Genomic DNA, 27,484 nt, shown 5'->3' on the forward strand with positions numbered 1-27,484 from the left:
ATTGCATACTTAGCCTACGACGGAGTGTAAACACAACTTTTATATGCAGTAGGAAACAAAAAAGTTTGTGACTAGCTTTATTACAGGGGTCTAGAACTCAACACGCAGTGTCTCTGAGGTATGCCTGTAACTGAAGAGCAGCCAGCATAGAAAAACAGTGCTATAAAACCAGCTGTGCATCACAGACTAGCATCTTCCTACACTCACAGAGGATACATTTCACCAAGAACTGCATCACACAGTTAACACCTCACTTAAAGCGCCTACGGCAAGGCTGACCAAGCGTCAAGGGCCAGACACACAATTCCAGGCTTTCTTCTGCACTTACTCCCGGTTTTCAAGCCGTTCCACACCCGGCGCCCTCCAATCCGAGTTCCGGGGAATTATGAAATTTGGCTCCCAAGGTCTAACTGTCCCTGGAACAAAGATCATAGTTGAACCAAACAAAAAAAGCCGCCTTTACAGCACCAGCAGCGGGACAGTCGGTACCGAGATAACAAGGAGAGGAGGACAACAGCGGACGACAACCACCACACACTCTGAGATTGAAGCTCGGGACCTTTTTTCGCGCTCCGACTTGGCCGGAAGTGACGCTACAGGAGGCGCACAGAGCCGCCCCAGAGCAAAGGAGGGTGGGAGGGGGAGCGTGCGGGGGCTGGGGGCGGGGCGCGGCCGTAGCTCCGTTTCCGGTGGCTTGTCGCGCTCGCTTACTCCAGCTGCAGCCGCTCTTGCCCGTGGCTGCTTCCTCCATCCTGGTATTTTTTGGAGCCTCCATCCTGGTTCTTCCAAAGTGCCCGGACCCAAAACAGGAAGTAAGTGCGATGGAACCTTCAGGTCCCAACCACCGCCAGGGCCGCTCCGCCCAATGCAGCCTGTCCGGCCCCCTTGCCGCCTGCCTGCTCCCCACGGCCCGCGCTAGCTGCCGGCGCCCGGGCACCGCGGGCGGGGCCGGAGCTGGGCCTTCGCGACGCTGAAGCTGCCTAACCCCGCACGCTCAGCCCAGGGCCTCCCTCTTAGGGCCGGGCCTGCGGCGGTGGCTCCGGCTGCAAAGCAGGGTAGTGAGCGGTCGACGAGCCACAGCACCGATCCGGCGGGGGCGGAAAATGGCGGCGGCTTCGGAGGAGCTAAATGGCGCCAGGACCCCTGGGGGTGGGGTGGGCTGGGCGGTTTGGTAGAGAATTGGGCCGGGGAATGTGGAGAGTAAAGGAGCCTTACTCGATTTCTCGTGGTGGTCTTTTTCTAAAATTTATTTCGTTACCTTACCGGTTATTATGCGGTCTAGGATAGGAGAGGTGGGCTTGAGAGAGCTGGGGCGGGTCTCGGCGCCCCCTCCCTTTTTCTTTTACCTTGTTTGCGTTTCAGACTCTACTCCCTTCTTTCTGGGCTCCCTCTCGCTCGGCTATTCCTGGCCCAGGCCGCAGGAATCGGGGTTGTGGCCGAAGCCTGTCAGCCCGGGTCCCTTAAAAAGGAAGGACATGAGCTGAAGTGCGGATGAGAGCCCGCCCTAGCCGGACAGGGAACGATAGACTGCGTCGGTAAAATAGTAATTGTATTTTGCCGAGTTCGGAGGAAGTTTTAAAATTTTTAATCCTTCTTTATCCTTTAAAATAGACTTTGTTTTGAGAGTTTCTTCAGGGCAGTAGAGTGTTTTAACCCAATCTCTGGCTTAGATTTGAGAGGAGTGGCCAAGTGCCGGTCTATGCAGTTGAATGATACAGCATGTGTTTTTATAATGAAAAGTATTCGGTGTGGATAAGGAGGGGGCGAGTCTAAGTCAGCACTCCTCTCTTTCCACGATTGAATTTGAAAGTTCAATGTGTAAGGTTGCTTTCCTTGTAGCTTGATTCATCGTCTTGTACATCCTTTTTGACAAACGAGGCTGCTTCTTGGAACGTCCGACAAATGCATGTTCTGTAGGATTACTTTCTAATATTCAGTGTTTTAAGCATAGATAATACCGTTTGGAAATTTTACTAATTATACTTCTGTTTTTAATTGGTGAAAGACGACCATTTAGAGCTTTTAAGCTTTAGTTTAAGAAAGTGTTCCTCCATTGTGTTGAAAGTTTTACAAACAAAATCTATTTTTCTTTTTCAGTTAAGGATTTTTATATTTTTCCATGACTTTACTTTCTTTCTTTGAGCTGGTTTTAAATTCGGATTTCAAATAACTTTTTGAGTATTACTGTTGAAAGTTATTTTTTAGTAATTTGAGTAATTTACCACCGCTCCACCATTTAAAGATTCTGTGGTGATAATACACCTAAAACTTAGCTTTTTACTATGATGATGTAGTAGTGGCAAGATGTCATTTATTAGGAGAATATTTAGAAATTTAGTTAAGAGGAAAAAATTAAAATTACTTTCCTTAACATTAAAAAAATTGCCAGGCCATCTTGAGTTAAATTTGGTGTGAGAATAAAGTTTTTTCCTTCATTCACAAGGGACAAAAAAATAGCTTAATTGTTTCTGAAAAAAACATTACTTGTTACAGTTATGAAGAAAAATACGTTTCATGTTTTTTTCCTCAAAGATTGGTACACCTGAGCTAACATCTGTTGCCAATCCTTTTTTCTTCTTCTTCCCGAAGCCCCCCAGTACATAGTTGTATATTCTAGTTGTAGGTCCTTCTGGTTGTGCTATGTGGGACCCTGCCTCAGCATGGCCTGATGAGCAGTGCCCTGTCCAGGCCCAGGATCCGAACCCAAGAAACCCTGGGTGGCTGAAGCTGAGTGCAGGAACTTAACCATTCAGCCACAGGACTGGCCCCACATTTCACGTTTTGTGATGATTTTAACCCGTTATTTTAACTCCCATATGCTAAGTGCTTATGTGTTCCACCAAAGAAGCTAATTTTTTTTTTTTAAGTATTTTAGTTGTTAGACTCACCCCAAAATATGCTTTTTGGGACTGATCTAGAACCTGCATATCCTGCGTGAATCTCTTTGATTGCAGTTGACTAGATGGTGGAGCCAAAATGCTGTTGCCCTGTCTTCAACAGCAGTGAATCAGTAAGTACTGGGCATTGCATATTTATTTAGAACTTTAAGTCCCTCCTTTCAGCAGTTACGTGAGTATATGCTATATAAACATTTTTCTCTTAGTATTCAGGTTTTAGAAGTATTCTGAGGGGAGGAAGTCACAAAAGAGTTTTGGAGTTAGGATTTGAGCTTTGAAAGCAGAGCTTAACTGAGAAAATGGTTACTGGTAGACAATTAGAAGAAAGTAGGTGTCCTCTTTAGTCTGTTTTCTATTTTTTTAAGTTCTCTTCTTTTTACAGACTTTTTTTTTAAGATGGGAAAAGGTTATCTCATTTTACCCCAAGGCAGTGGGAGAGATAAATGTATTATTTGTAAGGTTACTTAGATGTTACTAGTGTTGAAATAAAAACAGTAAAACTAGTCCTTACTGTCTCCACATAATGCTTATCTTTCTGCTCACTTCATTTATCTCTCCAACGTCTACAGACCCTAATTTTTATTAAAGTTGTAGTGGATTTTTGTGTCCTGAAAATAACATAGTTTTATTAAAGAGTTGTTCTTGTCATGCTCCGTTAAGTAAGTACATTGGCTTAAGTTAACACTTGTAAGGATGAAAAAGATAATGTAAAACAAGTGTCCCTAGGGATTTACAGCCTGGCACATAGATGTTAAAATATTGAGGAGGTTGGGAAGTGTTTTTGAAACTATTGAGGTCCTAGATCGTTTACATTAACCGTGTATCTGTTGCAAAGACATCAAAACTTTAGCAATAAAGTTTAGGAAGAGTTCCGCTTTTTAAATATCACATATAGAGGCTGGCTATTTAACACTGAGACATTAACTTGCCTTCTCAAAACAGAATTTTTCTTTTTAATAGTTAATTTTCTGTGACTGCCATCATTTTTAGCACTTTTTTCCCCATATGAAAGGATTTCCTGAGGCCGGCCTAGTGGCACAGCGTTAGGTTCATTAAGTTCAAACGTTCCACTTCAGCAGCCAGGGGTTCGCTGGTTCGGATCCTAGGTGCAGACATGGCCACCACTTGGCAAGCCATGCTGTGGCAGGCGCATATAAAGTGGAGGAAGATGGGCACGGATGTTAGTTCAGGGCCAGCCTTCCTCAGCAAAAAGAGGAGGATTGGCGGCAGATGTTACCTCAGGGCTAATCTTCCTCAAAAAAAATAAAAAAGGATTTCCTAGGAATTGATACACTTCTAAAAGCTTTGCAATTTCAGCTCCAAAGCTTTTTCTGAAATATGAAATGACTTGAGAAAGTGGTGAACCTACCGCTGTGTGTTAAATCTAAAATACAGTTATCAAATGATTGACATTTGTTTGCTTTCATAGGATTTTCCCCCTTTTTTCATGTTTTCTCTTTCCTTTTGTGAAGAGAATTCTTGTAATAGAAACCTATTTGCATTTTCTTTTTGCTTTCATTCCGTAAAGGTAAACAATAAATTTAAATAAAAGAAGGAATGTGTTTATCATATCTGCTTTTTCAAGTTTATGGAAAGATGTCCCATTTCATGACTGAATACCAGAAAGTAGTAGTTAGGGAAAAGCGCACTGGAGAACCCTTTATGAATGATTGGGTTTTTTTATTTGTTTGAGTTTTTTTGGTTTTTTGTTTTGTTTTTTACACATTTTCCCTTTTTAAGCTGTCATTTTGGTTATGTATACTGTTGTCAGACCATTCATCCAAGGACCAGGTTGTCAAAACTAATCTTTACTTACCATCAGGTGTTACGTAGCAAAAGACAGGCTCATTAGGTTTATTTACTGCTCATGTGTATTTTAGTATCTGTTGAGGAAGTACTCTTTAAAATCAAGTTCAGTGTAAATCAGAGGACTATAGTGATAATTTGATGTATTCCCTTTAAAGAGCTTCAGGTGGTACCTTGCATTAAGTGCTCAATTTTGAATAGATAAAATCTTAAAATATAGCCAAATATACATTATAAGCTTTTAAATTATGCACTTGGTGAAAAATAATATTTTTGCTTTTTAATGAGCAATATGAATTTATTGCCAAACCAGGTATGAACTGCTACGCCTAGAAGTGATACATACTACCAAGTAATTCCTTTGACTCTAATAATGACATTGTTTTCAGTAGTTCATAGTTGAAATCAACATCTTAAGCAATTAAAGCCTATTATAATAAACATCTTTATTGATCTTTTATGGTGCAGTATATTCATGTTTTACCACCTTGAAACCAAGCTGGAAGGAACATTAATTAGGTACCTTAATTCAATATGCTTTATGTTCATTTATAGCTGCACTCCTCAAACTTCTTCAGAGTATAGGGAAGAGCAGATCCCCAGGGGCTTGGGACCATAGTCCAAAGCATTCAATCTCAAGTGCGAAGTGTTCTTATTCCTATCTTGAATAAAATCAGTGTCCAAGATGTTATTCTGTGGCTTTGTCTGTTTTCTGACATGCCTCTGTATACCTGTGTTCAGGATGTAGAAATTCTCTTCTACTTTCTATTTAGCAAAGAGTTTCTTTCAAATTAAAAATCTCTTAAAACGCATCTTTCAAATTATTTTTTTTTCAAATTCTTTAGTGTACATTATTAAGCAAATGCACTTAGAAGCATTTCCTAAGGCACTAATTATATGCAGTGATAGGTATCGTCTTTATAATGGCAAGATCTCAAAAACAAAAATGTTTAGTAATAGGTTAATGGTTAGATAAATTTAGACCCTATCTACCCAGTAAAAATGCCATAGAAAAATAAGTAGCAATATTAGAAAATGCTAATAAAGTGCAAAAAAAAGTATTATAAAAGATGTAACAGTATGATCTCAATGTTGTAAACACAAGAAGATGTGTTGATACATGGATAAAAGACTGGAAAGATTACAAAAGTTACAGAGGAATATGAATGATTTTCTGATTTCATGGGGGTCAGGAAAAAGACATGAAAACTAAATCTGTCTTTACTGTGTATTAGTTGAGTTATGCTAGAAACTTTGCCTCTCAGCTAGTGTTTCTCAATCTTTAATCCAGTAAAATTCTGGTGCTATGTGTTCTGTAGCTTGCTTGATTTCCCCTTATAAAAGTATATTATAATACTGAATGTTTTCATACCATGTAGTCTCTTCCCATCATTCACTGTCCTATCAATCAGAACAATTATGTAGACTCAGTTGATGGAAATGGCAGTCTAAAATAATCCATTGCATAAAAATTTAACATCAGTATTGGAATGGAGTAGGATAAAGGACTCATTTCTTTAATTAAAAACTGTGTTAAGTAACAGATCCAAGAGTTGTTTTTGTTCTACGTTAAATAGGGTCATCTTGTTCATTGGGATCTATAAATGAAAACAAATATATTTCCCATTTAAATATAAGTACTCCATTATGAGTGTTTTGTACCACATTCAGGCTTCTTAATTTTATTAGGGTATTGTTAACTTTACCAAATGATGGGAACATGCAAAAATGCCATTTTACCAGTTAAAGTTCACTATTAGAATTTATTTTTTTCCTCCCTTGTCTTCTCATTTCTAGTTAATGTGAAAACAGTACGTATGGTATAAATATCACAGAGAAACAAGGAAAGATCTAAATGGACCAATGGTGTGTATTTATTTGCCCCAAAGAGGACCAAATACTTGATAGTAGAATTGGAGATGATCTGATATATTTCCCTGATAAACCAAATGGGGAATGCATCCAAAAGTTAAGCACAGTTTCTTGTATAATGAATTAGAATACAAGACAGTAAAATACTAAACTTTGTACCTTACTATCAAAAGTTGATTTATTCACCGCTTTCTCAATCACTCTAATAGTCATATGAGAATACAGTCATGTACCACGTAACATTTCATTCCAAGGATGGACCATGTATACAATGGTAGTCCCATAAAATTAGAACCATAGAGCCTATGTGTGTTTGTATAAGTACACTCTATGGTGTTTGCACAGACAGAATACCTAACAATGCATTTCTCAGGACATACCCCTGTCAAGTGATGCATGACTGTACAGATGTGCTCTTCTGAATAGCAGCTGTCCTGACCCTGCTGTGGCTAGCTGGTATCCTCTCACTCTGCCTTGAAAGCTAAACCTCGTAAAAGACCTGTTGTTTGTATTTATTGTCTTCCTTACTTCCAGTTCTCTGTTCCAGTGGGGCTTCTGCCCCCTCTACTCCCCTGAAACTACTTTCGTTAAGGTCACCAATGTTCTCCATGTTGCCACATCAGATAGTCACTTCTCCATCAGCTTGTCCTCTCAGCAGTATTGAACACTCTTGACTACTTAAAAAACACTCATGTGTCTGTTAGTTCACACCTCTTAGTTTTCCTCCTCCATCATTAGCTGTTCTTCTCAATCTCCTTTGCTTGTCTATGTATTGCTTGACTTCCAACCAGTACGGAGTGTTCCAAAACTGGAATCTAGGCTGTCTTCTCTAACCTCTCTAGATGATCTTAAACACAATTTGCATGCTATTAACTCAGTTTTATAGGTCTAATCCTTGCCTGTTGAATTCCAGCTGTCAACTTGACATCTTCATTTGCATGCCTTATTTATTTATTTTTTTTTTTAAGGAAGATTAGCCCTGAGCTAACTACTGCCAGTTCTCCTTTTTTTGCTGAGGAAGGCTGGCCCTGAGCTAACATCTGTGACCATCTTCCTCTACTCTTTATACGTGGGATGCCTACCACAGCATGGCGTGCCAAGCGGTGCCATGTCCGCACCCGGGATCCAAACCGGTGAACCGTGGGCCGCTGAGAAGTGGAACATGCGAACTTAACCACTGTGCCACCAGGCCGGCCCCTGCGTGCCTTATTATTAATTATTGATATTAATAGTAATAATATTTAATATACATTTTAGTTCCTCACAACTCAATCAGCTGTTCAAGACGAAAGTGTAGGAATTTTCTTAAGATAGCTGCCTTTCTCTTAATCTCCATCATCTCTTGATTCAGCAAATCTGTCAACATTCCTCCAAAGTATATCCACTTGTCCAGCTTCCTTTCTTTTAGTTCTGCCGCCCATTCCAAATGACAGTCATCTCTTGGACAACAGCTTGTCTTCATAACTTACTGCCTTATCCGTTCTCCATAGTGCAGTCTAAGTAATCTTTTAAAAATGTAAATTATATTCCCATAACTTAAAACCCTCCAAGGATTTGTAAGGCCTCATGAGATCTGCCCCTGTCTTTATCTCCAACCTTAAATTCAGCCGCTCTCCCTCTTGCTTGAAAGCCTCTGCAGTGCTGGCTGCTTTTTTTTCTTCCAACAGGTGAAATCAGGTCCTATATCTTAGGGACTTTGCTGTTATTAATCAGTTGGCTGGTTTGCAGGCACATATTTGCAGTGGTGTCTCTTCATGGTGCTGTTGAGGCAATGTAAAGTAGCCATTAAGGTAAAGTTCAGTGTTTGTCATATAATACTATTTCTGTACAAAGACTGTATGTGGCAGGAAGGGATATATTGACTTATATGTGCATAAAATAACTGGAAGGAGGCATGAAAAATTGATACTGTTTCTCCAGGGAGGAAGACTGGGTGACTGGGGAATTGGAGTGGGAAGTAGGCTTCACTGTATACTAACCACCTTTACCTTTTGAATTTTGAACCATGTAAATATGTTACCTATTAAAAGTAAAAATAAAGCCAGGTGAGTTTCTTAAATACTGATAAGTATGCTGCCATGTAGCTTTAACTATGGGTGTGGGAGAAACCCCAGGAGAGTGAGTGGAGAGCATATCTCTCAGGGTAAAAAAAGTGACCACTGTATCCTTAGGGCCTAGAGAGTGCCTGGCACATAGTAGGTCTGTGGTGTATGTTTGTTGATTGAACACATGTGCTTGTTGATTTGCAAAGCAGTGTAGAACCACTTAGTAATCTGTAACGAGTTACCGAACTTTAAAACATGAACCAGATTCCTGATTTAAAGCTAGTGCACTGCGTGGGATCACCTCTAACCAATACAGGTTTCAAGAATGAAATTCTTTCATCTAGCTATTTCAGACTCCTTTTTCCTTGTACCTTACCGTATCTTACCATATCTTTTCAAATCCGCCTTTATTTTTTCTTTTTCCCAACGTTTTAGATTGAGTCCTGAGATGACATTCATTAAAATGCTAAACCAGTACCATTTTGCACTTATCAAATGAGCAGTTGGCTGTTTTTTACTTTGTGGTTCCTTTTTAAATAAAAATACTGGCAAGGTTACCAGGAGTAGAGTTTACACCTCAATGGTTGGGATATAAATTTATACAACCTTTCTGGAAAAAGTACAGGGTGACTTAACAGTTCATTTTGTCATATTTGATCTAGTAATTTTCACGAATATTGTTTAAGGAAATAGAGTCTATAAATGTTTCAGTATGTTTTAAGGAAATGAAAAATTGGGAACAGCATAAATATCCAGTGACGGGTTGTTAAATGATGTCATGTTTTTTATGTAGTGTAAGTTTTAAATGATACAGAAAACTTCAGATAAATACCTAACTTGGTTTTCTTCACACTTTTCAATATAAATGAACTCTGAAAAGCAGGATATAAAATTGCTTATGGGGGCCGGCCCAGTGGCGCAGCAGTTAAGTTCACACATTCTGCTTCTCGGCAGCCCAGGGTTCGCCGATTTGGATCCCAGGTGCGGACATGGCACCTCTTGGCAAAAGCCATGCTATGGTAGGCGTCCCACGTATAAAGTAGAGGAAGATGGGCATGGACATTAACTCAGGGCCAGTCTTCCTCAGCAAAAAGAGGAGGATTGGCTGTAGTTAGCTCAGGGCTAATCTTCCTCAAAAAAAAAAAAATTGCTTATGCACTGTAGTCTCACACATGTACACACACACCCCCCCAAAGAGAGTGAACCCTGATTTGTGTAAGTTTATCAATGATTTTAACTTTTTTTTAAACGTTTCATTTCTCTTTCTTCTGCAGTCAGTAGATATTACTTACAAACCAGCTTTTTAAAAATTTAATGGATTCAGAAATGAGAACAACATGAAATCTAATAGAAGATTAGAGGTGCAGGATCTGTACCTTTTTTACTGCAAACTTATTTATGTATAGCAATTCTCAAAACCACCCTGGAGAGGAGTTCTAATTAGAATACTGCAAAAATGGGAATTTTAATCCTTAGTTTTTGCTGAAACATCCCCTTGAACCTCAAATCCTACTGTACGTTTTAAGTTTTGGTTGACCTTTTGGGATGAAGATGAGAAGCCTATTGAAAGAAACCTTTAAAAATCAGCCATTTCAGGTTTTGTAAGTTTCACATTGCACAAAAGCTTGCTTGTAATTTACCTTTTCTGGCCTGATTGTTTAGGATTTTTTTTCAACATGTTCCCAGGCAGGGTTGTTCACAGATATTATATAATTTTTAATGCTGTAAGATGAAATATATATATAAAGAGAGATGTTAATTATTATAAAGAAAAAATATGTTTACTGGTAGTTACTGGTAATATTTATGGTACTTCATTAGTTGATGTACACCCTGGATCCTGTTATGTGTACGAGGTCTACAGATCATAGAACCACTAACATAGTTCAAACTATTTTTTCCAAGAACGTTTGCCTGATGAGGGACATCTTGGGGTGAGAAACTGCATATAAGCTAAGTAGGTAGAGGATCTTGTCATTTCTACCCTTCATTGACTAATGCTTTTAGATGCTTATTTCCAAAAGGTATACTTAAAGAATTCTGGTTTTGTCATTCCTCTTCTAATTGAGACATCACAGAACCTTGAGGCTAGAGTGACATCAGCATACTGCTAGCACACAAGTTTTTGTTTTTATTAAGCCTTATTGTGTAATGCTATAATTTTTTTCAGAGTGTTGCAGGGGTAGGAACATGGGAGAAAAACAATCTGGATAACATGAAAGTGATGCTGGTAGCTAAGGGAAGGCGACTTGATTCTGTGGGAAGGGCTGTAGCTGATCCATCTGTCTTCTAGGTAAGCCTGCCTTTGTTCCAAAGACCTCACCTCATGATTGACAAATTTTAGCTGTAACTAGATCATGCTTTCCATCTATCTTTAATTTGGAAGTGATATCTTTACCATTGTAAAGTGAGTTGTGTCCTTTTAGAACAGTAATTTGCATAGTGAAACTTTAATGAATCACTGGATCTTCACCATGTAAATCTTAATAGATCTTAAGTTTTTCTGCAAAAGGAAAATGCATTTGTGTAAATGGTAAATATATGAGCAGACTACTGAGTGATTAATTTAGTACACATCAAGGCTTATGTCTTCTGTATTGTTTAGTTGCTAAAAAGTAGTATGGGCAAGACCAAAATTGAGTATTGAGGCAAGAACTTCATTGAACTTTATAAGGTAAGCTTGAAGACTTCAACCAGGCCAGTGATTATAATTCAACACATTTCTCCCTGTCAACATAAGATATTGTATTCTAAGACTCTGCTCATTCAGTCTGAACAAGAGGAGACTAATATATGTGTAAAATAGCAGGTAAAGGCACTTTAAACAAAAATAGTTCTCTATTTCAAAAGAAGCCCTAGCTCCATATCTATTAGAAAAGCAATTTGGCAAATGATGGGTATATGCACTTGTTTCATGTTGTGAAAAAACAGGAAGAAGGTGTTTTTCAGAAAATAATAGAGCTATTTTTCAGGTAATAGTAGAGCCTCAATACTTGTAAAAAGTATTTTTGGAGAAGTAATTCTTAAAAGTTTTGATGAATCTTCTGCTAAAAAATCCTAAATTGAACACATCACAAAGCTGCCAATGAAAAACAAATTGTAGTGAGAGTTTCGCTGATATGACAGACAACTTAGAACAGGTTCTCTTTCATTGCATGTGGTAAAAACTTTTTAAAAAGTAAGTGCTGTAGTTTTTAGTCATAGCAGTCAGATTCTTGCAGATTTTTACATCCGATTCTAAATAATGGGTATAAACTTTTGAAATCTGACCTGTCCATTGCAATTTTACATAAAGCACACTGTAGGCAGATAGAAATTGTAGGGGTTTTGGGGGAGGAAAGTAGGAGAAGTTGGGGGCTACTTTATGTTTATATTTGGAAATAATTTTTAAATCTTAATCTGAAATCTGTTCTTGTACAGATTTGAGTATGAGCACAGTTGAAGAGGATTCTGACACAGTAACAGTAGAAACTGTGAACTCTGTGACTTTGACTCGGGACACAGACGGGAACCTCATTCTTCATTGCCCTCAGAATGGTAGGAGAACTTGCTGACAAGTAATTGTGCATCTTTTTGGATTTGTGGGTTTCATGTCACCTTTGATCCCTATTATCCAGACAGACAGTTTAGAACAGTAGAAAAGGAACTTATCTCTTTGTGTAATGAATTGATATTAATTTATACTTTTATTTTTTAACGTATATACTTTTGTGTATTTTTAAATTTACCATAAATTTCAACCTTTATGAATCTCGCAGTTATTTTATACGTAGAATATGTTGAACCTGCGAAGATGATGATGGATTAACTATAATACTCTTCCTCTTTGATACCATTTGGTGCCAGCAGTATATGTAGTACATTAGAAAACGTAGTAGTAGTCCTGCCAATGTGAATAAATGAACGTTTTTGTGGTAGAACCTATGTTAGAGAATTTTGCATGATTATTTGAATAAGACTTAATGTGATCATCTAATGAATTAAGAATCAACAGCCTTGAGGCTTGTGATTTTGTTGTTTCTTCTCTACCTATTCCTTGTTTGTATTATTTATTTTACTTTCAAATTCATCTTTGCTCATCCTAGGTTCTGTCTTCTGTTTTCACTTAGTACTTAATCCCTGGGTTATTTCATTCAAACTTGTGGTTTTAACTACTACCTACCTATTAAAATGATTTAAACTTCTGTCTTTATTCTGAATTCTCTGTGTTTCTCATAGGCACCTTAAATTTCACATGTCCCAAACTGAATTATTTCACAAAATTGCCAAACCTAGTTCTCTTTTTTCCTTTTTCAGTCAGTTTCATTACTTGGTGTCCCAGTCATAAATGTGGATAGGAATGAATCTTTCTCTGATCTTCCACATTCATTCCATCATGAAAACTTATTGATAGTGTGATGTTTCTTGAATCCATTCCTTCTCTGTCTCAAGTCCCCCTTTCTTAGTTCAGATTCTCATTTCTCACCTGGGTAGCTCTAATAGCCTTTTAACCAGTCTCCCACCTCTAATTCATCTTTCAAACTGCCAGTAATATCAGTCGTGATACTCAGTAGTGTAAAAAGGTTTTTTTAAAGCTTACTGTGGTTTTTAGAATATAATTCAGGTTCTTTAATTTGGCACATGGCCTCTTAGCATCTCAGCTTTCCTTCTAGCCTCACTTCCTGCCACATCTCATATGTATGTGTTCCAGCAGTTCACAACTATTTTTATTTTCCTAACATACCTTAAGCTGTTCATACCTCAGTGTCACTGCACATATTTCTCCTACTGCCAGTAGTAGTCATTTTCCCCTGGCTTCTGTTTCTCTTTCAAATTCAAAACACCTTCTCTAGGAAACCTTCCTTCACCTGCAGTCTAAATTAAATGGCTCTCTTCTCTGGTCCTGTAACAGCCTCTTCATTCTACCCATAGCTTTTATTACACTATTTTGAAATTGTTGGTTTAGTCATCTCTTCCACTACACAGTGAGCTCCTTGGCAGAATGTCTGTTATTGTTGTCCTGTTCCCAGCACTTAGCACATAGTAGGCATTCAGTAAATATTTGTGAGTGAATTAAATAACCAGTCCTTGTCTTTACATGTGAAATATTGAAAAGCTAGGTGGTTGACAGGACAAAAGTGTGTTGTTTAAAACGCATCACCTTTGTTCATAGTTCCTTGTCATCAGAATAGGAGGTGAGGTACTGCACAAGGAAGAGAGAAGGCAATGTCCTTTTGAGTCCTACTTGCACAGCTGGGTTTAGCTAACTGAACAAATCAGTAAGAAAATTCTTTCACAGTCGTTACTTGTTGACGATTTTGTTTTTTCCTCATTAGTTTGAAGATTTTGAGATTCTTTTGTTTGTTTTTGTTTTGTTTTGTGTTGTTTCATTAGAAGCTGATGAAATAGACTCAGAAGATAGTACTGAACCTCCGCATAAAAGGCTTTGTCTGTCTTCTGAGGATGATCAGAGTATTGATGATTCTACTCCTTGCATATCAGTTGTTGCACTTCCACGTAAGTCACTATGTATTAAGCATATAGAGTTCCCTTTCGAAATCAAACTTCAGCCTGCGAGAGAGTGAATTGGCATTTCAAGATAGACTTAGATCCGTTATTTTTCTCCTCATTTAGTCAAAAAACCTGTTTTTAACTAACACTTAATGAGTACTTATTTATGTGCCTGGTATAGCTCTAAATGGTTTATATATATATTATCTAATTTAATCTTCTCAACCTTTTTTTATTATTGACCCCCCCAAGGAGCCTTTTTAGGCATATTTTTCCTTATAATGCTCTCCCCCATGAAATTTTAATAACACAGATATACTGTGTGGTTTTTTAACATATACTGTATGTATATCCTTGCTTTGTTAATAAAAAGACTAAGATTTTTTTAACCTTCCCTCCAAGAATCATTGAGAAAGCATGCTCTAGAGTAGGTATTATCATCATCCCTATTTTACAAATGAGGGAACTTAGGGCACAGAGAGGTGTAACTTGTCTAAGGTTATACCGAGGCATTCTCGTTCTTGTAGTTCATACTCTTAACCCTGATGCTCTACTCCATCTTCATATGGTATATAGCTAAATGGATGTTACATAGAAGCCTGATTAGTTTATCTCACTAAAAAAAAAAAAAGCTCTTAACATGCTTTATATTCCAACATCATTTAGAGTAGCCTGGATTCTAAAGCGGTATAGTATTTTAGGTGGAATACTGTTGGCAAGACTACAACACACTGACTGTAATGTTAGATTATATTTCTGATTTTCTTAACAAAGAAAATGGAATCTGGGCCAGCCTGATGGTGCAGCGCTTAAGTGCACATGTACCGCTTCGGCGGCCCAGGGTTCACCAGTTCGGATCCCAGGTGAGGACATGGCACCACCTGGCAAGCCATGCTGTGGTAAGCGTCCCACATATAAAGTAGTGGAAGATGGGCACGGATGTTAGCTCAGGGCTAGTCTTCCTCAGCAAAAAGAGGAGGATTGGCAGCAGATGTTAGCTCAGGGCTAATCTTCCTCAAAAAAATTAAATAAGTAAATAAATAGAATATGGAATCTTATTGAACTGTGGTGGCCACACAAAGGTGGATTAGGTGTCTTAGTCCATGGCAATGTGGTTGGGGCACAAGGCTGTTGGTGGCACTCTGCGCAAATGAGAGTCTTGCTGTATCGGAGAACTTTTATTTTGCACTCACCATCAACCAAAATCGCATCTTCATCCAGTGGAAAAAAACTAAGACTAGATTTTTATCGTGGAAAATCATGTCTTCACCAAGTTAGATACGTACTCTTATTTAGAGTTAATTGCTTATTAAATTGAAAAAAAAAATTTTATATCAGTTTACTATGAGACTTGATTGAAAGACATTGTTAATGTTAGTATTGCTAATATTGCTTCCATTTGTGGCGTATACAAACGTAACGTATTTCTAATTAAATGATCTTTCCTCCTAATGATGATTCATATGATTTTTAAAACTCTTTCCTAATTTCACTATCGTTATGTTGTGATTCAATTTTAAAACTTGGTTGGCCTATCTGTATAGATGCAATCCTATGTGGGCATTTTCAAGCTGGATTTTTTTTAATTCAGATATAATTGATATGTAACATAATATTAGTTTCAGGTGTACAACATAATGATTTGGTATATGTCTGTATTGCAAAATGATCACCACAAGAAATCTAGTTAACTTCCATCACCACACACAGTTAAATTTTTTTTCTTGTGATGAGAACTTTTAAGATGTACTCTTAACCATCTGCAGTACAGTATTGTTAACTATAGTCACCATGCTGTACAGTACATCCACAAGACTTATGTATTTTATTAAGCCAGAATTTTTGAGTGATTATTTTGATATAAATTATAGCTGGTTAGTTCGTTTGGTTAAAAGTAGAGTGCCTTGATCATGATCATAGCTTCAAACTACACTTAATATTTTGTTGTGTTTTATGTTGTTAGCCTGAATCCCTCACACCCTCATTCACTTAACTGGTTAAGATAATTTGGATGTGTTGACATAAAAGCACATGAAAGCTACTTGATGTTGGGTCATAGTATCATTGTGTATGGAGGGCATTCTGGAGCCTAATATTTATAATAAGACTGAATTTATGAAAAGCAGGCTTGAAGTATTTACATGTTCCCTGGATTAAAAAAAAAACATATATTGATAAAGTTAACTTAGGAAAGTTTTAAAAAGCATTTTAAAAAGTCACATAAATGCATGAAGTCCTGTATCCATCACCATCATCTGGGACTGTTTGAATGGGCAAGTCATTATTTGCTGGACTTCGTAGAGGTGAATATTAGTTTTTAAAGATGTAACTTTAATTTTAATATTCAGGTTTTCTTTACAAAGTTTACCAGTTTCTTTATAAAACTGGTAAAATTTGTCTGAGCCTTAACAGTCCTCTTAACTCTGATGTTAATCAGTCTAGATTCCTTACTGACCACTTGATTTTGCAGTCATGTACCACATTTACTCTGTTCCCTATTCGTAGTTATATATCTTGGTGATTATTCATTTAAATTATTATTGCAATATCTTAGCCTCTTATTCCTTTTGTTCTCCACACTGCCTCATTTATCACTCTCATTGCCACTGTTGCTATTCCCTATTAACTGTAGTCCATTTGTGATCTACTTCAGACTTTGTTTTCCTACCAATACTTCCTATCTTTTCAGCTGATTTGCTCTAAAACTCTTTAACTCCGGCAGTCCTTTTCCCCAATGGACCCGTTGATCTTATCATTTTTTCATTGTTCCTTCTCCACTTGTATGCTTTGTTTCCTCCTTACCCAGTTTCATGGTTAATCATGATAATCAGTGTCTTGCATTTACCCTCAACTCCTTTTTTCCTCCCCTCACCTCATTGTTCTTGGTGAAACCACAACCCAGGTTAAATCTATCTGCCTATTTATGTCTACACCAGTACAGCAAATTGAAGGGGATCAGAGAAAAACAGCACAAGCCAGTTTACTGGTCTCACTGTCAGTTCACGATCATCAACTTGAAGTGGGCTCCTAATGTTGCCTTCTAGTCACACCATGCTTCTCTAGTCGTCTTTTTCTCGCTCCGAGATGACTGTTTCATACATCCTGAAATCTCTAACACTTCCTCCACCTTTTTTATCCTCAACTGGTAATCTTACTTCCTACTGTACTGAGAAAATTGAAGTAGCCAGAAAATAATTTCTATAAGTTTACACTACCATAAATACACACCCACATGTATCTATGTCCATATATTCTATCTTTTCTCCTACCCAAAGACGTCCCTTCTAGTAAATCCCATGGGATTTACTAGATCCCATCCCTTTTGCCTACTCAGAGACATTATTGCAGCAATTCTTTCCTTTCTCTTCTGAATCATCATTCTGATTCTCTACTGAATCATTCCTCGCAGCATTACAAACATACTGTAATTTCTTCTTTAAATAAAAGTCCTGTCGGCCTGCTTTTGGCTCCATCCAATTTCTCTCCTTCCCTTTAGAGCAGAATACCCTGAAAGAACTTCCTATACTGCTTCTCTTTCTTCTTCTAACAGTCTTCCCTAAACCTCTCCAGTCAGGCTTTTACCTCTCTCACCTCACCAAACTCTTCTTCCCAGGTCTCTCCAGAGGCCTTGCTGGTGAATCCAAGGGTGATTTTTTTTCAGTCTTTGTCTTACTTGATCTGTCCACGGTTTTTGACAGTATTTATCACTCCCTTCTCTCTGAAAGATTTTGTCATTTGGCTTCCAGGGAACATATTCCTCTAGTTTTCTTCTACCTTTCTGTCCATTCCTTCTCAGTCTCTTATGCCAACTTGTCTACGTCTCCTCACCTCTGAATGTGGAGTGCCCCAGTGCTCAATGCTTAGATTGCCTCTGTTTTCTGTTTTTCACTCACTCCCTAGAATTTATGGTTTTAAATTCTGTCCCTGGTGATGACTCCCAGATTTATTCCACTCCAGTCTTCTCTTAACTCTAGATGTTTAGTAGATATCTCAAATTAATATGTTAAAACTGAACTCCTGAAACTTCCTAGTCCTTTTTTTTTTAATTTTTCCTTTTTCTCCCAAAGGCCCCCAGTACATAGTTGTGTATTTTTAGTTGTGGGTCCTTCTAGTCGTGGCATGCAGGATGCTGCCTCAGTGTGGCCTGATGAGCGGTGCCATGTCCATGCCCAGGATTCGAACCGGTGAAACCCTGGGCCACCACAGCAGAGCTTGTGAACCTAACCACTCGGCCATGGAGCTGGCCCCTAAATTCTCAAATTTGCTTCTTCTGCAGTCTTCCCCATCTCATTAATGGCAGGGTACATTCTTCCAGTAGCTCAGATAAAAAAACTATAATAGCATACTTGACTTTCAGTTTATTTCATGTTCGGTTTATCTGCAAATCCTATTGGCTCTACCGTCAAAATATATCCACAATTTGAGCTACTTCTCACCCTTGCTTGCCTTTACTCTAGTCTAAGCCACTCACCTCTCTTATCCAGATTATTGAATTGGCTTCTTAACTGATTTCACGCCGTTCCATATTGCCCTTCAGGCTATTTTCCCCATAGGAGCCAGAGTGATCCTGTTAAAATAAAAGATTATATCACTCCTCTACTCTAAAATTTTTTCAGTGGCTTGCTTTCTAAGAGTTAAAGCCAAAGTCTTTAGAAGCCCCCACCCAATATCTTACTGTTCTCGTTCAGTCTGCTCTGGCCACACTATCCTATGGACAGTGCAGGTGTGCCTCCATCTCAGAGCCTTGCACTTTGCTTTCCTTCTGAATGAAGTACTCTTCCTCAACATACCTGCATGACTAGCTCCCTTCATCACTTTGTTCCAAGTCTTAGTTACTTTTCCTGGCTTCCTATCTAAAATTTCAAACACTCTCTCCCACTTGCAACAAATTCCCTTTCCTGGTTTATTTTTCTCCTTAGTACTTTTCACCATCTAGCGTATTATCATGTTCATTTTGTGTCTTCTCCAGTAGAAAATAAGCCCTATGAAGGGACGACTTTCATTCCTTTTGCTCACTGCTGTCTTCCTATCACCCAGAGCAATACCTAGTATGTATTAGGTGCACAATGAATATTTATTAAGCAAATATAGATATAGATATATAGATGTATTGGCAAGGAATGACGTCATGTATTTTTTCCATAGATATTGTTTTAATAATTAGAACCTGCCATTATTATTCTGGAGTTGAACTGTTCTTTTTCTTGAAGTTTCAGAAAATGATCAGAGCTTTGAGGTGACCATGACCGCAACCACAGAGGTGGCAGATGACGAGATTGCTGAGGGAACTGTGACACAGATCCAGGTATAGTAAGTCTTTTTACTGGCTGCAAGAGGATTATCCTTTACACTTACCTTAGGTAATAAAATGATGAGAATATATTGTGTCTGACAAAGTAGCAACCACAGAATTGGGGTAAGACTTACTATTTCATTCGGGTTTCCAGTCCCCACATATATGAGTCTCAGAATTGTAAGCAAAGATAGAATTTTAAATTCATTCCCTGTAGTCTGGTTCACATCTTTTGAAACAGGTGATGCGCGTGCATTCTTTATCTACATGGAATGATCTCACTAGAGCTGTTAAATAACTTGAAATTTTATCTTACTACTTCTGTAAGGTATTGATTGGGATATAAAGCTTTTTAAGATAAATTTTACCCAGCAGTTATCTGTAATGACTCATTTAGAAAGGCTACGTGTGTTCTCTGTTCTAATGTAAATGGAAACTAGTCATTTCAAATAGATTTTAATTATAATAGTTGTAGTCCTGGTAGTTCCTTTTGGTGCCTGCAGGACTAGATACATTTTACCATATGTTAAGAGGTTGGATAATAATCAGCCTTACTGTTCTTCTCTTATGTGAACTTGCTTAATTGTCTCCTCTAAGTTATTTCTGCCAAAAGTATTCAGAATTCTTTGCTCTCTCAAATAGCCTAAAGCTAAAATCTTTGGTACATATAAATTTTTCTCTGGCTGGTTGTGCCTTTGTTTTTAGTAGATTGTTCTTTTGTTTTATCTCTTCACTTAGTAAAATATTTTGGAAGTAATTAGTAGAGACATTGTACCATGACTTTTCTTCTGTGAAGCATCACAGTGACCCTTTTTCAGTTAAGAATTGTCATAGTTACAAGTTGATATGTAACATCAAGGACTAAGGATATGCTAGGTAGGTGCACTGTGAGTCTTTTGCAATAGGGAACTTCAGAGTGATTCCAGAATGACAGGATTTCCAGAGAAGTGAGTCTCTGACATGCTTCAAACAGCTTTGAGACAGGCTGGAAACCCTCATAATCTGCCCTTGGATTTCAGTGGGTGATTTGGATGGGAATTTTTTCCAAGCCCTCTAAAGCAATAGAGCACATCTTGTCTTCAAAATGGGGCTCGTCAAATTCATTTCACATTCAAAGACTATGTAGTCTCACTTCCATTCCATTTTCAGCACAGTAAAAATAACTGTGTATATGTATGTGTGATTTGGTTTACAACCTAGGTATTAGAAGATTGAGCGGTGGCAGTGTTAGTTAGACAAATTATAGAATTGTTTTGTTTGGTTTATTTCCGAAGAGTTAACAAGCTATAATTGAACATTAGCCTCTTGGTTTGTTGTTAGCATTTTAGTAAATGAAAAACTTTAATAATTTCTAATATTTGTTTAATAAGATTAATATTAGCTTGTGAGTGAAAGCATAGTTAAAAGTTCAGAAATAGTCTGCTTTTTGCTGTATCCTTTTGTGTCAAACCAGGTGTAACTGTTTCATATAGTTCAGTAATTAATGTACTATGTCCTTTTTCAGTGAATTGACTAGCTTGAAAAATAATTAGAAATTAAAGTTTTTCCCAATATATACAGTACTTTGTGGTTGCAAGAGATAGTCAGTGGGTGAAATATTTATTCTTGGATTTCTAAGCCTGTATATATTATGGACATGAAACCCTACAACCAACTCATAAAGGCTTCATTTGAAAAGCAACAGCATCCTAAATAAAGCCTGAGTAGTTTAAAAAGGTTTATGCAAAAAGTAGTGAAAAATGGGTTAATATACTGTAAAACTCATTAATATCTACATACTAAGTATAGATAGATACCCTTTAAGGTACCTAAGTCTCCTGCTATACTCATTTAGTTCATTTGTAATTCACATTGTTGAATATTATTGGTAAAATTTAATAATTATTTGCTTCATTTGATGGCTGTTTACATGTTTAACGTTATATGATTTAAGTAATAATTGTAACTCTTCATCAGGAAAATTTGTGGCATAAGGTAGTAAGTGTTTGCCCAAAGATAGCAATTAATCAGCGTGACAGGTTTATTCCTAAGGTTCATAGAGTAGGCTTCACTGTATATTTAAACTCACTTTGGGAAATGGTGATTTTATTCTTTTAACCAACTTAAAAGTGGATATTGTATGTATTAAGGTCTTTTGGTAGTTCTCTGTATCACCCTTGACGAATAGCTCCTGTGTCAAATCTTAGAGAATTGCGATCTTCAGAATACAAGAGGCCTCAGACATCATCTGTTTAGTCTATGTTAATTCTCAGCTTTATTAAAAGACCTCTTGGTCTATAAAGGAAAAAAATCTAAAATGTATGACACATGAATATTGGGTTATAAAACATTTCAGACTTGTTCAGTAATTTCTAGCTTTTCGCCTATGGATTTAAAAAACACTTTCATAAATACAATATATTATTACTACCAGATATAAAAATAAAGTAGGTGGCAATAGAGGCATGGCTTTTCTTCTCAGTGTGCTTTAGTTGTTCACTGACAGCTTCTCTTTTTCCCAGTGAGGTTGGTTTCAATTCCTCTTGAAATTAGAAATTCAGTTTCTCCTTATTCAAGAAATAGTCCAGTCTTTGTTAGGGCTTACTTCTAGCCAGTGGCATAGCTTAGTAGTTGATCCAGTCCAGAGACTGCACTGGGTTGAGTGGTTACTAGGCATGTGACTATCCCCTTATCCTTGTCTGCCTATGATAGGCTCATACCTGGTATAGTAGCACTGTTGCCAAATCTTCCTCACACTTAAGTTCTCTTTACCAAGGCCAAGTCTCTTAAAGGTGGCTTTGTTCCAGTAGAATTTGCTTAGATTGGATATGTCTGTAATTGAAAATGTACCCGGTGATAGTTGCATAAATATACGAAAAGTCACTGAATTTTGTACTCTAAAGGGTGAATGTTATGGTGTGTGAATTCTATCTCAATAAAGCTGTAATTTTTTAACTACACGTTTCTCAATAAAGATTGCTTTATCTGCAATAATAATCATAAAAAGAAACAGTACCATATAGTTCTTTGAAAAGAAGGTGCATTAATAGGGTAGGAATCAGCTCTAGAGTTGGCTAAAACAAAGTTGTCAGTAAACAATTAGCACACCATAATTTTGCAGTAGTGTCCTTTGATTTGTCGTGTTAGTCCTTTAAATTTAGCAAGAGATTACATTACGGATAACTGTATATTTAGGCAGCAAACTACCTGTGAGGACATTAACAACCATAACACTCAACCCTAGTATTTCCATTTTATTGTATATATGAGCTCATTTTACAGATATAAATGTACAAATGACTTTGGATATCCTATGTTAATTTAAATACTTAATGGAATCTTAGCCAATATTCTATAGAATTTAAGCCACTAGTACAGAGTTACTAGCTTAAATGAAGGTTGTATTTTGTTAATGCAGATAATTTTGTTTACATACTGCCAAAATAAAAACAGCAAGAAAATATTTGTCTTTCTATAAATTGAATATATTTTTAGTATATCTAAGACAAATGAATTCCATATTATTAGAGTTTTATAATACTTAGCATTACAAAGAAGGATGAATCAGGTTGGGTATTAAATCGAGCTGCTACTTTTTTTTTACTTTTACATTTTCAAGATTCTACAGAATGAGCAACTAGATGAAATATCTCCCTTGGGTAATGAGGAAGTTTCAGCAGTTAGCCAAGCATGGTTTACAACTAAAGAAGATAAGGATTCTCTGACTAACAAAGGTAAGATATACTGTGAATTGTAGTGTCAAATATGGAGGTCAAAAGAGCTTGTAGTCATCAGGATTCTGAGTAGACCTTTGTAATTGTGATTGAGTAGTTACAGCAATTGAGCTTTTCTAATTGAATTAAATTGGACTCTGAATGAGACCATGAAACCAATATTTGTTTTTCAATAATTCATCCTTATTTCTCTGATATGAAGCAGATTATAAACAAATGCTCATTGGTAGCATTTAAAAGACACTATGATTATTGCTTATGGGAGTAGGAAGTCAAGACTTTTCAGAGATCTAACTTTGGTCTGATAAGCAGCTTAGAAGCTTAAAGTAACATTGTGTTTATAATGCTGCCTTGCTCATAAGGATTGCTAGGAGGCTGCTACAAGAAAGTGGGGGTTGTGTATGTGCCACTCTGAAGTAAGGAAAGGAAGCAAAAGTAAGTAAATTGATTGTTTGCAACTACTGTATAGTAAATACTCATTAAGAATATATTATTCACTTGGTATCCAACGCATTATGTGTCCCTTGTCCTAGAATCGTTTGTACATTTTCTTTTGCCCATAAAATTTATTTTCATTGAAGAAGTTTTTCAGAAAGTTTTGGGCATGGTTTGGTTTTTATAATTTTTATGTATTTTTAGTAGTCCCATACTGCCGAAAGGATAAGAGATGTAACTGAGAGGAAGTAATATTTTTATAATCTTTTACTTATCGTTCTCTTTATTTAGTAGGGTGAAATGTATCCTTAAAAACCAGAGGTTACAAAAGCAACTTTACCTGGGGATCTTTCAGATTTCAGATGCATGACAAACTAAATTAGCTACATTTTATTCCCACAAATTATTTATTTAATCACAAAGCAAATCTTTAGTGTTTTGTTTCTGTCAAGGAATAACATTTTCAACAACATAACTTATTTTCTTTTAAAGGACATAAGTGGAAGCAGGGGATGTGGTCCAAAGAAGAAATTGATATTTTGATGAACAATATTGAACGCTATCTGAAGGTATCTTACGGCATATTTTTTTGTTTCACTAATTTTTTCATTGAGAATTTCGCAAAACTTTCAAAGCAGCATTGTGTATACTTATTAGGAGCTTTTCAGTAATTTTTGTAATGGATGACTGGCTAATATTTGGCTTAATAATCCTCAGGTATGTGACTAGAATATTTTTAAACAAATTTTGAATTCTCAGTTTAAAGTAGTTTTATTGTTTTAGTTAACATCCTGATGTTTAGACAGAATCTTGGTAGCCTCTCAGAATCTTAAAGCTCTGTCTTTTTATAAATACGAGTTTAAGTTTATATTGTCTAAAGCCTGAGATATGCATCTTCTTCTTTGAATGAATTTATGATATCACACTAGTCCCTGCCTTAAAAAAAAAATTTAGTTCATTTTCATATTCAGGCTTATATCCTGTTATCTTAGTCATCCTCTTCATTGTCTGTTGAACACAGTATGTTTGAGGTACTGGCGATATAAATTGCCTTAACTCATAGTGTTTGCTTTTGAAAAGCCAGCAATCCGTTTGGGAATTCTGAAAACAGTGAAGAATGATGCAAGGCTTTGTACCATGTGATTGATCCATGTTGTGAATTGTGCATGAGATCAGAGTAGGAACAGTTTATTCTCAGGGTTAAGATAGTTATGGAAAATAATTGGAAGAGCAAGGATTTGAGCTGCGTCTTAAAATGGGTATAACTTAGGCTAGAATAGGGCTGTAGGGAACAGCATGAGTAACTACCGAGCACCAAGGAATCAGAGATCAAACCCAGAGCACATTAAATTAACCCCATTAACTTGAATCAAAATAATTAGCCTCTGGAAACTGGGCTTTGAAGTCCAGGCCAAAGAATTAGAACTCTGTCCTGTAGGAAATGAGAAAAACAGATAACTTAGTTAAGTGAGAGATCAGTGGAGTAGATCTGTGCTTTTCTCAAGGAAATCTTTCCAGAGACTTGCTTACCACCCTCATAATGAAGTTAGATTCAAATAGGGCATGTTTGAAATGTAGACCATTAGCATTGTTTGGGAATGAGAGGTGTACAGTATTTATTTAATCATCCCCCTTTGTTTGATACTTAGATTGTTTATAATTTTTTACTATTATAAATACATTGCTGCTTAAAATGTCCACATTCTTAAGCTTAATTTTAAGCTGCACTCTTCCCAAACTAAGCCTTGTAAAGTATAAAGAATAAATAACTTTAATTCTTTATTGTTGAATAAAGATCCTTCCCACCAAGCTAATTGTTATAGGAGAAACAGAAATATAGTGGTCATTGAGAATGTACGCAGAGGTGTATTAAAGTCATCCACTGATTATACACACTTTAGTTAAGACTGCGAAAAATGCTGCAGGTTCAGATAAAGCAATCATGAGTGGTAAGAACACTGAACTTTGGGAATAAAGAAGCTGGTTTCTTGTCTAGGGGATTGGAATAAATGATCTCCAAGGACCCTGCCAACTTTGTAAATAAAGGGCAGGAACCTGACTAAAATTTGAGACATTTTAGATGACTGTTTCAGTTGACCAGATGAGAGTAGTAAGATGAGATGTAGTAGTAAGTAAACTACAGTGGTGGAAATGGAATTGGCAGGACAAGGGCAGATAAGCAACTAGTCTATAAGGAAGCCTGATTCCTGGATGTTGGAGAAGAAGGAAAATAAGGAGTTGGAATGACTTAAGAGTTTTTATTTTGGATGATTGGGAGAATGGGGATAAGATTGGCAGAAAAAGGAAATGTCCAAAAAGATATACTGATCCTGGAAAAAGATAATTTGTTTCACATAGTTTTTATTGTGTGGTGCTCTTCTAAGAACATTGTGGAGCCATTTTTAAACAAATTAATTAGATGTCATGTTCCATATTTTGGGTAAAAGGATAAATGAAAGGAATAGCCACAAGCAAACAAAAGCAGAATCTTCTTATCTCTATATAGTCATCCTGCAACACAGTGCCTTTCATGTAGGAGCTGTAAATATTTAGGTTTAATTATTTGTGGAATTGAAACTGTATAATTTTAGGAAAGATTCTAAAATTTAGAAACTTTTTACTGTGAAGTTTCATACATTCAAGAATGTATAAAATGTATATCAGAGTAATTTTACCTTTTTCTGAAATTTATATAATAGATTCATTCTCTGGATATTCTGTAACTGGCTTCTTTTGTTCAATATTATGTTTTGAGATCCATCCTCTGTTGATAGGTTTAACTGTATTTCATTGTGCAAATATATATACTGTTAAGTTACCCATTCCACAGTTAATGGTCATTTGGGTTCTTTTTAGTTTTTTGTTATTAATTTGTACAAATCTGGTGGATGTGAATGGTATTTTATTATGGCTTTAATTTGTATTTCTCTAATTACATATTTTCTTTGAAATTCCTGTTTGTGTGTCTTTTTATCAATTTTTCTGTGGGGTTTTCTTTTTCATTTTTCTAGGTGTTCTTAATTTATGCTGGAGACTAATGGTTTTTTGGTTATTTATATTACAGATACCTTGTCCCAATTTAGTGGCCTGTCTTTTCCTTCTTTCTAGGTGTCATTTGATGAACAAAGATTCTTAATTTCAAGATAAAAATTAATCATCTTTTTACTTTTATGTTTTGCATGCTTGTTTAAGAAATCCTCCTCTGCCTTAAGGGCATAAAGATATTCTCACATATTGTCTTATGAAAGTTTTATAGTTTTGCCTTTCACAGATTTTTTCCTATAGTTGTGAGATAGGGTTTCAATGTTGTTGGGATTTTTTTAGTTTTGTTTTGTATGGATGACATGACATTTGTCCCAGCAGCATTATGGAATGTCAGCCTTTTCCCAATCTACAGTGTCCATTCTGTCCTAAGTCAGGCTTCCACAGATTTGTTTCTAGGAATTCTGATTTGTTCCCAGATTCTGTTTGGCGATACCTACACCGGTATAGCACTGTCTTCAGAAGTCCCTATATCTGATGGGGAAAATCTATTCAGGAATCTCTTGGCTGTTCTTGGCCCTTTCCTCTTGCCTTACAAATTTAGAGTCAGTTTGCAAAGAATGGAAAACTCTTGAAGTTTTTATTGGTACTGCATTGAATCTGTACATCAATTTGAAGGGAATTAAGATCTTTACAATATTCCATCTTCCTATTGAAGAACATTGTATAACTCTCCATTTTAGTTCCTCTTCAATGTCTTTTATTAGTTTTATGTTTTCTTCCATAAAGGACTTGCATAACTTGCCTAAGATTTAGTCCTAATGCTTTTAATTTTGATACTATTTTAAATGAGAATTTTTAAAGATTTTTGAGCTTTGTATAGAAATGCCAATGACTTTATTATTGATTTTGTAACCAGCAGCCTTGCTAAATACTCTTGTGAATCAAATA

At 36.7% G+C, this 27,484-nt stretch overlaps 1 protein-coding gene across 8 annotated transcripts in view; it reads left to right on the forward strand.

The window, feature by feature from the left end:
* The first annotated feature begins 609 nt into the window (after positions 1 to 609).
* The window catches only part of DMTF1 (cyclin D binding myb like transcription factor 1), a 45,150-nt gene continuing 18,275 nt past the window's right edge, over positions 610 to 27,484 (forward strand). The window contains exons 1-9 of one of the 8 annotated variants that reach the window (XM_070265576.1): positions 808 to 1,535; positions 2,919 to 3,010; positions 8,243 to 8,365; positions 10,791 to 10,913; positions 12,041 to 12,157; positions 13,994 to 14,116; positions 19,321 to 19,415; positions 23,002 to 23,116; positions 24,044 to 24,120. In XM_070265576.1, the coding sequence (XP_070121677.1) occupies positions 12,049 to 12,157; positions 13,994 to 14,116; positions 19,321 to 19,415; positions 23,002 to 23,116; positions 24,044 to 24,120 (519 nt within the window). In that variant the 5' untranslated portion in view covers positions 808 to 1,535; positions 2,919 to 3,010; positions 8,243 to 8,365; positions 10,791 to 10,913; positions 12,041 to 12,048. Of the gene's footprint in view, positions 3,011 to 8,242; positions 8,366 to 10,790; positions 10,914 to 12,040; positions 12,158 to 13,993; positions 14,117 to 19,320; positions 19,416 to 23,001; positions 23,117 to 24,043; positions 24,121 to 27,484 lie in introns of all 8 variants that reach the window. The other 7 variants (XM_070265578.1, XM_005609195.4, XM_005609194.4 and 4 more) reach the window with 7 other exon arrangements.

The sequence above is a fragment of the Equus caballus genome, chromosome 4 (assembly GCF_041296265.1).
Source record: "Equus caballus isolate H_3958 breed thoroughbred chromosome 4, TB-T2T, whole genome shotgun sequence".
Classification (NCBI taxonomy): Eukaryota; Metazoa; Chordata; class Mammalia; order Perissodactyla; family Equidae; genus Equus; species Equus caballus.